The sequence below is a fragment of the Aquarana catesbeiana genome, linkage group LG04 (assembly GCF_042186555.1).
Source record: "Aquarana catesbeiana isolate 2022-GZ linkage group LG04, ASM4218655v1, whole genome shotgun sequence".
Classification (NCBI taxonomy): Eukaryota; Metazoa; Chordata; class Amphibia; order Anura; family Ranidae; genus Aquarana; species Aquarana catesbeiana.
Window position 1 is genome coordinate 133,286,417 of NC_133327.1, and position 14,994 is coordinate 133,301,410.

Below are 14,994 nucleotides of genomic sequence, written 5' to 3' on the forward strand. Positions count from 1 at the left end.
CACCAACCAAACCAGATTGTTTAAAAGCATGAAGGCCTAGAGATCCCAGAGGCCGCACATATCCCTCCGTGCATCCCAGGCACATCCGCAATCCATTGGACTTGCAAGGGGTCACACATTTGGACAGGGGAAATGACGGGGGCAGAGCACCTGCCATTGTATATAGAAAAGACTTGGTTAGGAACCTTAGTAGTATTGTTCTCAAAATATCTAGTGCCGTAGGGCAATAGCTAATTAGCCCTCAATGGAGTGATTGCTTGTATATATGTATATTACTGTTAATCAAACCTATTACTCGGAAGTATGTATTTAATTGATAGTATAATAATTAAAGGATACAAATGATGAAAAATGTGCATGAATGACGCATGATGGGTGATAGAAGGATGTTAAGAATAATAAATCCAATTAGAGCATGGATGGAGAAAGTGAATGTGCTGATAGTGCCATGGTAATGATGATGGATGTGAAGTGATCGTGTGGGAATGCACTGTGAGAATGGTGTAAAAAGAAAAAAACAAACTAAATCAAACCAAACTGTGATAAAAACTAAAAATGTGTATGGGTGCCAGTGAACAGATCAAGCCAATTGTTAGGAGTGTATGGGGTGAATGTAGAGGTTGGAATGGTGAACATGTGTATGAATAGTGATGGCTAGAAGTGAAAAGACAATTGTACTAAGTGAGTGTATCCAAAGAATAGTTAGTTAGTGATGGTATTATTAATGATGTTAGAATCGATATCAGCTATAGTGGGTAAACTAAACATAGCACTTACCTAGTGCTGGATGCTTCTCAGTATAGTGGCAGCTTTACAAGGATACAACTACAGAGCATCCAAGAACTGCCAATTATATAATCACAGGGGGCTAACCTACGACTTGCAGGTGAGGAACTCCTCCCCAACGTGCCAATCCTCACATGTCCATGGCGCCGATTGACGGCGTCTGTGTGGCCCCCTCGGCGTTCCGGAAGGCGGAAGCCCCGGCAGCCGCCGTCACCTCCGACGCAATTGCGTGACGTCACGACGCCACGCGCGTGCGCAAAGGAACCCGCACGCACGCGACGTCACTGATGGTCCGGAGGTGATCGCGGGACGCCGCCGGCACGGGGGAAGCTCCCCACGACTGCCCTTAGGCAAAAGTCTTGTCGTGGAGACCATAAGGGGGAGAATCGCAAAAGCATAATGCGTCTCCCCCCCCCCCCGTGCCGGGAAGTCAAATGGAGATGGGAATGCCACCCCGGGATACACAGCGGACACAGCAGTCCATGGGCAGTGAGCCTTACATGCCAAAACAAAGTGGTGTGGCCACATGAATGTTGTAGTTCATAAATTTGAAAGTAGTAATGTATATCTAATATGTCAAGATGTTAAAAAATACATTAAAAAGGCCAGGAACATATACAAAAAACCAACAAACCAAAAAGGTCAGAAGATGGGGAGGGAAAAAAGTGTTTTCCTTCATCTCAGGAGCAATGTTCTCCCATGCCTACATGGTAGATATGTTCTACACCGGGCAACATTCTCAAACCATTGGAACAAGGAACCAATTGGAGCGAGGATGGGGAGGGGGAAAAATGATTGTTTACCCCCATCCCAGGAGTGATATTCTCCTATGCCAATAATTGGTGAGTGCAATCGTACTGGGCAACATCTTCAAACCGTTGGGATATGCCCTGGCTCGTATGGGGTCTCTCATGTGCTAGAAGGGGAAACGGGTGTTTAACCACCCAAATAGAAGAAAAACAATGGAAAAACACATATACGAGAGCGCCCAGGCTGCACAACCCAAATGTATACAGAGAAGACAAGACAAGGATTCCCCAAGGGGGGTTTTTAGGCAGCAATACATTGAATGTTATTATAATAATAAAGTAAGTCAAGTTCATAACGTATATAAAATGTGTAACAAGTTTATTTAAAAGTACAAAATACAGACTCTGGTTGACATGTACCAAAAATCGACATATAACATCATCCATGGTTAAAAAACGTGTCATCAATAATGTCCATATGAATACCCCAATGCATTTCGACCCATTGGTCTTCTTCAGGGGGGTTTTATATTCTAGGAAAATATGTCACAGTTAGAGTTTAAACTTATAACCTTAGTCAATATGTAAAACATTTACACAGCATTTAGCATTGATAAATAACTGTATTACATTGTATCTATGGAGGTATATTTACCATTGAGTGGATGATATGGTGAAGATGCACCAACCAAACCAGATTGTTTAAAAGCATGAAGGCCTAGAGATCCCAGAGGCCGCACATATCCCTCCGTGCATCCCAGGCACATCCGCAATCCATTGGACTTGCAAGGGGTCCCACATTTGGACAGGGGAAATGACGGGGGCAGAGCACCTGCCATTGTATATAGAAAAGACTTGGTTAGGAACCTTAGTAGTATTGTTCTCAAAATATCTAGTGCCGTAGGGCAATAGCTAATTAGCCCTCAATGGAGTGATTGCTTGTATATATGTATATTACTGTTAATCAAACCTATTACTCGGAAGTATGTATTTAATTGATAGTATAATAATTAAAGGATACAAATGATGAAAAATGTGCATGAATGACGCATGATGGGTGATAGAAGGATGTTAAGAATAATAAATCCAATTAGAGCATGGATGGAGAAAGTGAATGTGCTGATAGTGCCATGGTAATGATGATGGATGTGAAGTGATCGTGTGGGAATGCACTGTGAGAATGGTGTAAAAAGAAAAAAACAAACTAAATCAAACCAAACTGTGATAAAAACTAAAAATGTGTATGGGTGCCAGTGAACAGATCAAGCCAATTGTTAGGAGTGTATGGGGTGAATGTAGAGGTTGGAATGGTGAACATGTGTATGAATAGTGATGGCTAGAAGTGAAAAGACAATTGTACTAAGTGAGTGTATCCAAAGAATAGTTAGTTAGTGATGGTATTATTAATGATGTTAGAATCGATATCAGCTATAGTGGGTAAACTAAACATAGCACTTACCTAGTGCTGGATGCTTCTCAGTATAGTGGCAGCTTTACAAGGATACAACTACAGAGCATCCAAGAACTGCCAATTATATAATCACAGGGGGCTAACCTACGACTTGCAGGTGAGGAACTCCTCCCCAACGTGCCAATCCTCACATGTCCATGGCGCCGATTGACGGCGTCTGTGTGGCCCCCTCGGCGTTCCGGAAGGCGGAAGCCCCGGCAGCCGCCGTCACCTCCGACGCAATTGCGTGACGTCACGACGCCACGCGCGTGCGCAAAGGAACCCGCACGCACGCGACGTCACTGATGGTCCGGAGGTGATCGCGGGACGCCGCCGGCACGGGGGAAGCTCCCCACGACTGCCCTTAGGCAAAAGTCTTGTCGTGGAGACCATAAGGGGGAGAATCGCAAAAGCATAATGCGTCTCCCCCCCCCCCGTGCCGGGAAGTCAAATGGAGATGGGAATGCCACCCCGGGATACACAGCGGACACAGCAGTCCATGGGCAGTGAGCCTTACATGCCAAAACAAAGTGGTGTGGCCACATGAATGTTGTAGTTCATAAATTTGAAAGTAATAATGTATATCTAATATGTCAAGATGTTAAAAAATACATTAAAAAGGCCAGGAACATATACAAAAAACCAACAAACCAAAAAGGTCAGAAGATGGGGAGGGAAAAAAGTGTTTTCCTTCATCTCAGGAGCAATGTTCTCCCATGCCTACATGGTAGATATGTTCTACACCGGGCAACATTCTCAAACCATTGGAACAAGGAACCAATTGGAGCGAGGATGGGGAGGGGGAAAAATGATTGTTTACCCCCATCCCAGGAGTGATATTCTCCTATGCCAATAATTGGTGAGTGCAATCGTACTGGGCAACATCTTCAAACCGTTGGGATATGCCCTGGCTCGTATGGGGTCTCTCATGTGCTAGAAGGGGAAACGGGTGTTTAACCACCCAAATAGAAGAAAAACAATGGAAAAACACATATACGAGAGCGCCCAGGCTGCACAACCCAAATGTATACAGAGAAGACAAGACAAGGATTCCCCAAGGGGGTTTTTTAGGCAGCAATACATTGAATGTTATTATAATAATAAAGTAAGTCAAGTTCATAACGTATATAAAATGTGTAACAAGTTTATTTAAAAGTACAAAATACAGACTCTGGTTGACATGTACCAATGGATTGCGGATGTGCCTGGGATGCACGGAGGGATATGTGCGGCCTCTGGGATCTCTAGGCCTTCATGCTTTTAAACAATCTGGTTTGGTTGGTGCATCTTCACCATATCATCCACTCAATGGTAAATATACCTCCATAGATACAATGTAATACAGTTATTTATCAATGCTAAATGCTGTGTAAATGTTTTACATATTGACTAAGGTTATAAGTTTAAACTCTAACTGTGACATATTTTCCTAGAATATAAAACCCCCCTGAAGAAGACCAATGGGTCGAAATGCATTGGGGTATTCATATGGACATTATTGATGACACGTTTTTTAACCATGGATGATGTTATATGTCGATTTTTGGTACATGTCAACCAGAGTCTGTATTTTGTACTTTTAAATAAACTTGTTACACATTTTATATACGTTATGAACTTGACTTACTTTATTATTATAATAACATTCAATGTATTGCTGCCTAAAAAACCCCCTTGGGGAATCCTTGTCTTGTCTTCTCTGTATACATTTGGGTTGTGCAGCCTGGGCGCTCTCGTATATGTGTTTTTCTATATAGTGGTAATCATAATAAACACAAACATTTACTACCAGAAAAATAATTGGATTCAAAATGTGATAGCCCAGTTGCAATGCTAGAAGTGAACTGTTGCACAATTTATTACAAAATGGAAAAACGGGCATGGAGTCTTGGATAATGCTTTAGCGTGTCTCCTAGTTTAGAAACACTTTGCATTAGTAACTAGTTCTTCATTTTATCTGATGTCCATATGTTAAAATACATATTCTTAACTATAAATTAAAGTGTAAGTTCACCTTTACAGAAAAATCTGTGAGGTGTGACTTACACAGAAACCCCCCCGGCACGTTTTGGAGAATAAGGACCGGCTTTACCAGTGCTCAGAATGGGACTGGCTTTACCAGGGCTCAGAATGGGAGATTGCCGCGCTCCTCTGTAAAGATTAACTTACCCTTTAAGGGATGAAATCATTTTGGTGCATTGAGTTCTTTCGCTGCCATCAGGAGATGCACTGGTAATCAAACCCTCCCACGCCATGCTTCTGTTTTTCATATCTGGGAGAAGCAACAAGTTTTCTTACTTTTTATCAAGAATATTTTTCTTCTAGTAAGTTTCTTTAGTTGATGCAAAGCCAGAAGGGGTTCATTTCTGGATAGGATGATCCTTAAATCGGTTTTAAATCCAAAACCAAAAATGTAAAATAAAGTTAAATACCAATCAATAGATGTGGTGGCTGCATCAGTTTTCTTTGTTTTTTTTTTTTTACCTCTGTTTTAACCTGTTGATCTGGCCAGTAACACACCTCCTGTATTAGTGAGACACTGCTCTTGATGAAAACAAGACTGCAGCATTGTCAGTCTGGAGGGAGGGGAGTTAAAAACCGTAACTAATTGAAGTCAAACTCTAGCTCAAACTTTATTATCAATTATAGCAAATGTTTTTTTCTTTTTGGGGTAAAGGTTTTACATGAATAAAAAAAGATGACCGACAGACAGACACAATAGCTGGATTGTTGGACATTGGATTGTTAGTATAGGATCTCCTTCCAAGCTTTTCAGTTTTTGTTTTTTTTTGTTCAGCCTGCTGGGTTAAACGAAAAAAAAAAAACTAATAGTGTGTACTAGGTATAAGACTTCTAATGTGGTCTACACTACGGTAAGTACCGAAGCTTTGCCCTGGTTTACAGAGCTGTTAATGTGTCTTCCAATATCCCCTTTGGTATTACTATTCGGCTGTGAGCTGTAATACATTTGCATATGCTGTATGGAGGTCACCCTGCCATGCTGCAGCACACTGTTATGTCATTTGTTGGCCTTTGCAGCCACTTGGTTCACAGGCTTTTCAGACACTTGGTTCATTAGTGTGGTATCCTGGGACAAGATGCTAGATTTAATTCTGTTTTCAGCAGCAGCTCTCAAGGGGTCATAGCCATCCAGATGAGATAAAGGTTCCAAGGTTTCTACTCAAACCTCTTTTCACGGTTACCCTTTCTTTGGGTGCAAACATTTTTTTATGGAATCTGCCAGGTCAGTCATTGCCTCCCTCCTTCCCGGGAGACCTACTGGCCTCTGTGGATATAAGAGATGGCTACCTACATGTCCCTGTCTTCTGTTGGGTTTATGCCTCCTGCATTTGGCTGTGGGCTCACAACACTACCTGTTCATTGCCCTACCTATGAACTGTCCACTGCACCTTGATATACACCAAGGTGCCAGCCCCTTTGCTTGCTCTATGTTACCCATGGTGAGTTCTCATACGTTGATATCTGGTCGAGAACAGTTTGCATACGCTCCAGGAGCCAATGTCCAGCAGACTGTACACACCCTACAGAGGTTTATATCGATCCTGATTCTCCAGAAGTGGGCTCTGGTGCCATCTCATCACTTGGTGTAACTAGGCCTGCAGACAGACCTATCCAAGTTTTTTCCTTACAGGGGCCAAAACTCCAGAGACACTGTTCTACATTCAGGTCAGTCAAGCCCCTGATTTGCATGACAGTTCTAGGCTTAATGGTGACCTTTTTTAAAGCTGTTCCGTATGCCCCCTTTTCACTCCACACTGTTGCAAATTTCTTTTTGCCATCTACTTGGCGAGTCAACTTTCTAACTTGGTGATCTTAAAGTGGCTCCTGCTGCTGTTCATCAAATCCTGTGGTGAGTGGTGGGGCTGAGTTGCACTGTTTGTGTCTATGGACACAGGCAGAGCAGCTCGGGATTAAGCCCGCCTGAGTGCCCTCATATAAAATTGCTGTGGGGGCACTCGCCAAAGAAGGAGCACGGGTAGGGGGCCCCAGAAGAGGAGGTTCGGGGCTGCTCTGTGCAGAACCATTGCACATAGCAGGTAAATATGAAGTTTATTAAAAGGGGGGGATTTAGATTCACTTTAACCTGTGTGTACCTTTTTCTTGTGCTACACAGAAACAAGATTGTTTTAAAGACCAAGGCCTTTTTTCCCAAGGGAGTTTCTTCCTTTTTTCTTTCTTTTTTTTTTTTTTTGTTTACTTGCCATAACCAAGTTGTTCTACCATTCATATGTTCTACTCCAAATCATCCTAAGGAGATTTCCTTTCATTCTGGCTGTGATACTCGCTGTTCAAGGCTCTAATTTACAGCTGCCTTTAGACAGTCTGCCTTCTCTGTCAATCCTGAAGGTATCTGTTTTTTAGATTTTCAAAGCTGCCACCTAGTCTTCAATTCCTAAGATTTACCAGGTGGCACCTTGAACCCTAGCTGATGCCAGCTAGGGTGTTAAGGTTCTTTGAGGCAGCTCTGTAGGCTCTGTTGACCCCTCTGTTAATCTGTTGTGTTTTTAAGGGCCTGTTAGCCATTCGCTGTTGTCCACTCTTAAGTCGGATTACTGGTGGACATCCTAATCTACTGAATTACTTCATCCTTTTGTCTCTTAATGTAAAAATTGGGAATATAGAATTTTTGATTTATAGTAAAATCTATTTTACATTAGGGGCCCTGTTTCCATGATCCACTACTATTGTTTTTCTACAAAACAGAGACATGCTGGGAATGGGAAGGTTTATACTAGCCTATCCTTTCAGCTTTCGTTTGCCAGTGTCTAATCCTCTGAAGGCAGCAGCACAACCCAACTTTACCTAACTGACTTCGTCCTGTGTCCCTTAAAGTGGTTGTAAAGCCTAAACCTTTTTTTCCCTTAATGCATTCCTTACATTTAAGTGGAAGTCCATACAAAAACTAAAATCCCTGCATCTGTAGCCACCAACATTCCAACACTAACCTCTCTAGCCCTGAAAAGAAAAAAATCTGTATACATACCTTTTCTACAGGCGGTCCGACCCGATCTCCAGCGGCAGAAGCTCTGATCCCACACTGAGCTGTCAGCCGTGGCTTCACTGTGGAGGTGGGTGCAGAGGACATGTCCGTCAACAGAAGCCTCATAGTAACTCTATGGGGGAAATCACTTCCCATTCATTTCACAGCTGTTGTCAGACATGTACTCAGCAGAGCTTTTGCTGCTGGAGGTCGGATCGGCTTCAGAAAAGGTATGTATACTGAATGTTGGTAGCTATAGATGCATGGATTTTAGTTTTTGGATGGACTTTCACTTTCAAGGTAATACATGTTTACGCACCAGCATCCCCCCCCCCCCTCTCCCTTTAATTACCTGAGCCCTCACCTGCAACTCTTCTCTCCCCTCTCGTCCTCGTTGGCTTTGCTGGGGCACCAGTAGCCATTGGCTCCTAGTGCTGTCATTCAAAGCCAGTGACGAGGGAGGTGGAGCCAAGTGTCAATGGACGCAGCAGCAGGGCTCAGGTGCGTGCACGGATGAGTGCACCCATGGGAAGTGGCTTCCTATGGGAGCACTGGACAAAGGGGAGGGGCTAGGACCTGAAAAGAGGAGGTTTGCCGCCACTCTGGGCCATTATATTGCATGGAGCAGGTAAGTATAGACATGTTTGTTATTTTTAAAGAAGAAAAATTTTACCTTTACAATCAATATAATGCACTCCAATAAAAGGTATTAACACTAAGCTCAAAATCATATTTTTGGGGCATTTAAGTATAAATTTAGCTCTGCACCCTAGTGTGGAAGAATGAGCCCTGTTTTGGACCCTTGTGTATTTTTTTTTTTTTTTAATGTAGTCTCCGTACAGCTCTAGCTGTATTATGTGTTACGTGTTGCTTGCCTGAGTGCTACCGACATGCTGCAGGTCTCTGGATATGGATTTTGGTGTCCTAGTGACGTTTGGCCATCCAGTATTTACCAGGTGCTATTCCGGTATTTTACTATGCAGGCATGTAGTTGAAGTAAACTAACTTTGAAGGAAATCTGTATATTTTAATGGAAAAATCTGAATCAGCCATGCACTCGATTTTTAACCTAAAGCTATGTTGGCTATTTTAAGGTGGTTTAATACAAAGCAATAAAACGGTTTAAATACTTTCTTTCCCAAGAAAAAAAAAAAAAAACACGTCTTCAAGCTACCTCATGTGCCGGTAATGGAACTATGATCTTAGGCATTAGGTTATGTGATCTCTGCTGAATGGGAAGATCAGCCAGTCTTACCTTCAGAGACTGCACATCCACACTTTTTCATGAGATGTAAGACTTATTGGTGTACTTATTGACACCAGCAAAACTAATAACACAAGTTCAGTTTATCTTTTGAGTATTCGTCCCTTTTAAGGGGTCAGTTTACTGAAAACTTATATATTTCTTCATGATTAGATGATAGTAGTTTGAAACCTCTAGATCAACTCCAAGTGCAAGAGGAGTGTGTGTGAGACCCCTTATATTGACAGCAGCAAATGGGCTGACTTGGTGACTCAAGTGCAGATTTCTGCATTTGAGCCCCTGAGCTGTATAAAGAGATGGGGGGTGCTTCCATTACTGACGTCTAACCATTTAGGCAGCTTCAGCTTAGCATCTCTGTGATGTAGGTTGTTCTCAGGTATCCTACAGCATACTTCATACTGTCTTTTTCACTGATGCATAGCATGTTGGTGTCCTTCATCATTCCACCTGTCACAGCATGGTCTTGTTTTGAGTTTTGTCTGTTTGCCTTTTAATTTCTTCAAACGTGACAACCAAATTTTGTTTTCTCTGCAACTCATTTTTATTTTATTTTCTACCTTCTCCCTCACCTTTTTCATGGCCTATCAGCGTTTAGAACGCTTTCATCCAGCTGCAGTATTGGCGACTTTACGTCTGCTTTCTCTCTGCAGGCCGCTTACCGTAAGTCTTCTTGTCCCTATGGGGGACCTCTACCAATGTTTGGTTTGGTTCTTGCTGTGCCTAGTTTATTCCTGTAGTGTATAGATTAGACTACTCGTGTTTGTGGTTTCCATGACAGGTCTTCCTCAGCATATACACTATAGGTTTTCTGGTGCAAACAGAAGCTCCACAATTTGGGAGAACAAGTTTTTCCCTTAATACTTGCAACATTAGGTGCATCTAACTGATTTTCAGTTGGCAAAGAAAAATCAATGCAGGTAATGGTTAACAATTAATAGCAGTGTCTTTACACAGAAGAGGGGCACAAAGCAAAACCTTTGTGTTTTTTAACCCTAATGACTTTTGGCTTTGGCTTCCTGACCTTTAGAATTTTTTCATTTCGCTTTTTTTTTTTTCTTCTAAAAGTTGCAGTGTATACACAAGCATTGTAGCGCATTTTCTCTTTGTTGTTCCACCATGAACAATGGAGAGATGTCTTTCCCCATTTAAAAGCACCTTTAACAACATTGCCTTTTCAGTTGATCACGATTAGAAGACCGTGTTTGCCAGCTTAAAGCTGATATGTTGGGCTCCCAGCCTGTCTACTGTGGCCAAAGATGCTAGCCTAAATTAACCTTGCTTGGACCTTGTGGAAATAGTGCACAAGCTAGTAAATGTTTAATGGGGGAAACACTTATTAGACATCGCATTAGAGATAGGTCTGCATCCTGTTGTAGGAAGGCCCATCTTACCAGGGCATACATTTCTTTTTGCAGAAGACTTCGGGGTTGATGCGCAAGTCTGAATGCCCACACTTTATAATCTACAGACCTGTCACTATAGAGACTTTCAGAAAGACACTGGATTCAGAAATCCAGATAGGGATTACTTGACTCCCACCGCTGTTCTATTTGGCCGATGACTGTCCTCTGGTATGGGTTGGTTCCTGCTTGAGGGAATAAGTGAAATTCAGCGAGAATTTAATGGGTACCAAATATTGAGGCAAAGAGAGAGGTTTACTAGGGAATGGGGTGGACAGAGCAGTTTCAACATGCATTCACCCCTAAAATCAAGGAGCGCTCAGCAGATGCCAGTAAAGATTACTCAATTAGCACCTGCTTTTTCTTGCTCTTAGATCAAGACCTTAAAATGCTTACCTTTTTTTAAGCATTTCAATTTGAAGATGCAACACATAATGTTTAGGACTGCCTGAATTTATTACTATACACCTTTTGTGACTGAAAACATAATGGAATCATCTGGCAGTGTATTTGATTTCTTTGCATTTTTAATTGGATATTTTTTTTGTAGGTACCAATGCAAATGCAAACTTTGCTCAGTTTGATAACTTTCCCAAATCCTCCAGTGCTGACTTTGGAGCCTTTAATTCCACCGGAGCCAGCCAAACTACTGCAGTCAGTAAACCTAGCCAGCCTTCAGCGGATAAATACGCAGCTCTTGCTGACCTAGACAGTATCTTCAGCAACCAGCAAGGTAAGGCAAGGGAGAGGATAATGTGCAGGGATGTGTTTCCACTACACATTTAATGAAAGATTGTATAGAGAACAGGCCACTATTGGACTTGTTCAAGAATCTGAAGATTAATTATTATTGGCTTACTTATGAAGTATTTAGATTTACTACTTTATTTGGCTTTTACTTTGAGTATGTTTGGCTGTTCAGCTTCAGTCAGAGTTTTGGAAATCATCAGAAGTCTGATCATTGCTGCTTGTCACCTGCCTGGTCTTGCATACCGTTTTCTTGCTTCTGATTTGTGCAGTGAGGTCAGGCAGTTGACAAAGCAACAAGACTTTAATGATGTCTCACCTTCTTATTAAAGATGATGAGTTAGGCTCAATCTAAGCAAAGCTGAACAAGTGTGTAAGTATTTCATATGTAAGTCAACATATTTATAACCATTTTTTTTTAAGTACAACTAGTATATGAATGTTGCATTTTCTGACATGATCAGAGGCCCTGTGAACTGTGCTTTACCAGCTTTGTGGGTAACCGCACCAACTGACACCATGCATAGTTTGAAACGTGTTTGGAGTTAGTCTACATAAAAAGGAGTTGCTGGACAGGTAAATTGCCTAATAGTTTCTTATGCCTCTCAGAGTTTTCATTGGTGAGATCTCTGCAGTTGCATTCCCAGGTCTGCTCATGTGCTGCATCCATTATAAAGGGATCCCACTCTTCTCTTTTGAATTTCTTTAAACTACTTCTCTGTGTGTGTGTGTATATATAATTTTTTTTTTTTTTTTTTGCACAGCTGGTTGTGTAGCAGGTAAATTCTTTTATATTGACCATAAACATAGGGCATACTGTGGAGCAGGAAGGCAGGAGCCGCAAGATCTGTGGCTGTTTTCTCTTTGCGTCAGTTCAAATACAATTTCCATTAAAGGTTTTTGGGAAGTATTTTAATTTAAAAAATTGTGAAAAACGGCGCCACCTATGTGCAAATTTATGAAACGATTAACCGCTGCCTTCAATTTTTAGGCTATTCCCAAACACAAATCATGATCATCATATATTGTGGTGCTAGTTAGGTAATATATTTTCCAAAGTGTAAATAAAAATGTATAATGTATATGCAAGACACATTCCAATGGTTAAAGCTGTAGTAAACTGCTGGGGTGTAAAAAAAAAAAAACCTGCTAGACAATAGCATAATGTGTTAGTATGCATTGCATACTAGCACATTATGAAATACTTACCTTAGAACGAAGCTCCCACAGAGCGACCAGTGAGGGGGCTGACATCTTCCCTCAATGTTTCTTCCGGGTTGCATGAGTCCTCCGTTCTGACATGATCCGCTAGACCTTCAGAGCGCATGCGCTGCTGATGTCAGCGACTGCATCCAGGGTGGATATCTCCTAAACCGTGCAAGTTTAGGAGAGATTAATTTTACCTACAGGTTTTTTTTTTACCTGTAGGTATAAATTACCAAGCGGGGTGTATACAACCAATTTAACTAATCGCCTTCTGGTGAAATGCATTGAGGTCTGCACATTGGCGGAAATTCCGAGTTTCCATTGTTGTCACATTCCAGCCCAGAGGGAATGCACGCCGGCTCAGTTACATGTATGGCGGCGATATCTGTATTATCCAAGGCTCTGCGTAGTGGGTGTCGCTCCAATTAAATGTGAGTGCACCCCTATTTTTATTATAATAGTCTATTTTATTAAAACTTATTGCGTGATTATCGGTTATCGTTTTCTTTTATTCTGAGATATTCCTGGTGGATATACTGAAGGATACAGATCAGTCAGTGGATGTCCAGGATATACCCAGTACAGAAACCAAATTCCCCAAAGCTGTGAGGGTCCTGGTGCCCAACGTCATCTGGTGAGTGGGCCCCCCTTACCTTAGGTGGAGGTGCACATTATCTAGGAAGAGCACAGAGGAAACAAATCAACATTTATCACTATTTTGCACGTGGTGAACACTTAAAGAAGTGGATGTGAAGAGTTAATATATTCACAAGGACTTACTATAGCTGTTTACTTATATTGATGCCATTATTAGAGCCCATATATATGGTATTCTAGAATTTGGCAACACTAAGGTCGAAATTGCATAAGGTTTTTTTTGTGTGTTTGGCACCTGGTTATTTTTTTTTTTATGTTTGGCACTTGGATATTGATTGGTTAATAGTTTGCCATTGGAATGTGTCTCACATGTACATTATGAATTTTTATTTACACTTTGGGAAGTATTTTAATGTAAGCCTGAAGTAAAAATACATCAGCTTGCACCTATAGCTACCTGTACATCTGTTAATTCGGGTAGGTATTTTTATATCTGGTTTGCATTAAAGAAGTTCTGTACTATACATTACATTCCTATGTAGCAAGTTTCCTCTGTATTTGTGATTTAGTTCTAAGCCCTACAGGCACAAAACATTTAAAGTACAATATAGAAGTGTATGCCTGTAGCAGGTTTTCTGTGTGCTTTTAAGCTAGCCATACAGCAGCAAAATTCCAAATTAATTTTATTGTTCTATTTACATTCGTTTGACTTTCTAACCATTAAGGTCAAGTTGACATTCATTGCTGACCATAGTTCTGAGAAAACTCAGGAGGAGGATGGAAACTTTTTGTCAATTGAATTAATTTCTAACCGTGTACGTGGTGGTAGTTTGGGAAATTACATTAATTCCAAAACTGAATGGTAAACTCAAACAAAATTTTGAACTACTTTTGGACTTCATTTGTCAAGTCATCGAATGTATTTGAATAACTTTGTATGAATGTTCATTCTGAAATCTACCAGGATATGGCCAGCTTTAATGTCACAGCAGACTGCATTCACACCTGGGCGATTCCGCCTGCGTTTTCAAAACGCTCTGCTACAGTGCCTTGAAAAAGTATTTATACCCCTTGAAATTTTCCACGTTCTGTTATGTTACAACCAAAAATGTAAATGTATATTATTGGGATTTTGTGATAGACCAACACAGTGGCACGATTGTGAAGTGGAAGGAAAATAATAAATGTTTTTCAACATTTTTTACAAATATCTGAAAAGTGTGGCGTGCATTTGTTTTTAGCCCTCTTAAGTCAATACTTTGTAGAACCACCTTTCGCTGCAGTTACAGCTGTAAGTCTTTTTGGGGATGTCTCTACCAGCTTTGTACATCTAGAGAGTGAACTTTTTGCCCATTCTTCTTTGCAAAAGAGCTCAAGCTCTGTCAGATTGAACGGGGAGCGTCTGTGAACTGCAATTTTCAAGTCTTGTCACAGATTCTCAAATGGATTTAGGTCTGAACTTTTCTTCTTGCCACTTCTTGGCTTTCTTCTTGCCACTCTTCCATAAAGGCCGGCTTTGTGGAGTGCACAACTAAGTCCTCATGCACACGGACGTTTTTACAGCTGCTTTTTTGAGCTTTTTTTGCAGCTTAAAAAGGCCTGTCTATGTTAGTCTATGGCTTCATGCCCACCTAGGCGTTTTTGAGCTGCAAGTGGCATAGGCGTTTTTAAGCTGTAAAAAAAAACCCAGGACCAGTGGGTTCTGAAAGACGTTTTTCAGCTGTAAAAACGCTCAAAAACTTTATTCACCAACGTTTTTTAGCGTTTTTGATCCATTGAAAAAAAAAAAAAAA

The 14,994-nt window shown here is 41.2% G+C and overlaps 1 protein-coding gene across 10 annotated transcripts in view; it reads left to right on the forward strand.

The window, feature by feature from the left end:
* AGFG1 (ArfGAP with FG repeats 1) overlaps positions 1 to 14,994 on the forward strand; it is a 150,471-nt gene that overhangs the window by 112,699 nt on the left and 22,778 nt on the right. For 6 of the 10 annotated variants that reach the window (XM_073625676.1, XM_073625675.1, XM_073625678.1 and 3 more), the window contains one exon: positions 11,202 to 11,384. The exons of the other annotated variants lie outside the window; for them this stretch is intronic. In XM_073625676.1, coding sequence (XP_073481777.1) covers positions 11,202 to 11,384 — 183 coding nt within the window. The remainder of the gene's footprint in view (positions 1 to 11,201; positions 11,385 to 14,994) is intronic. 10 annotated transcript variants of the gene reach the window in all.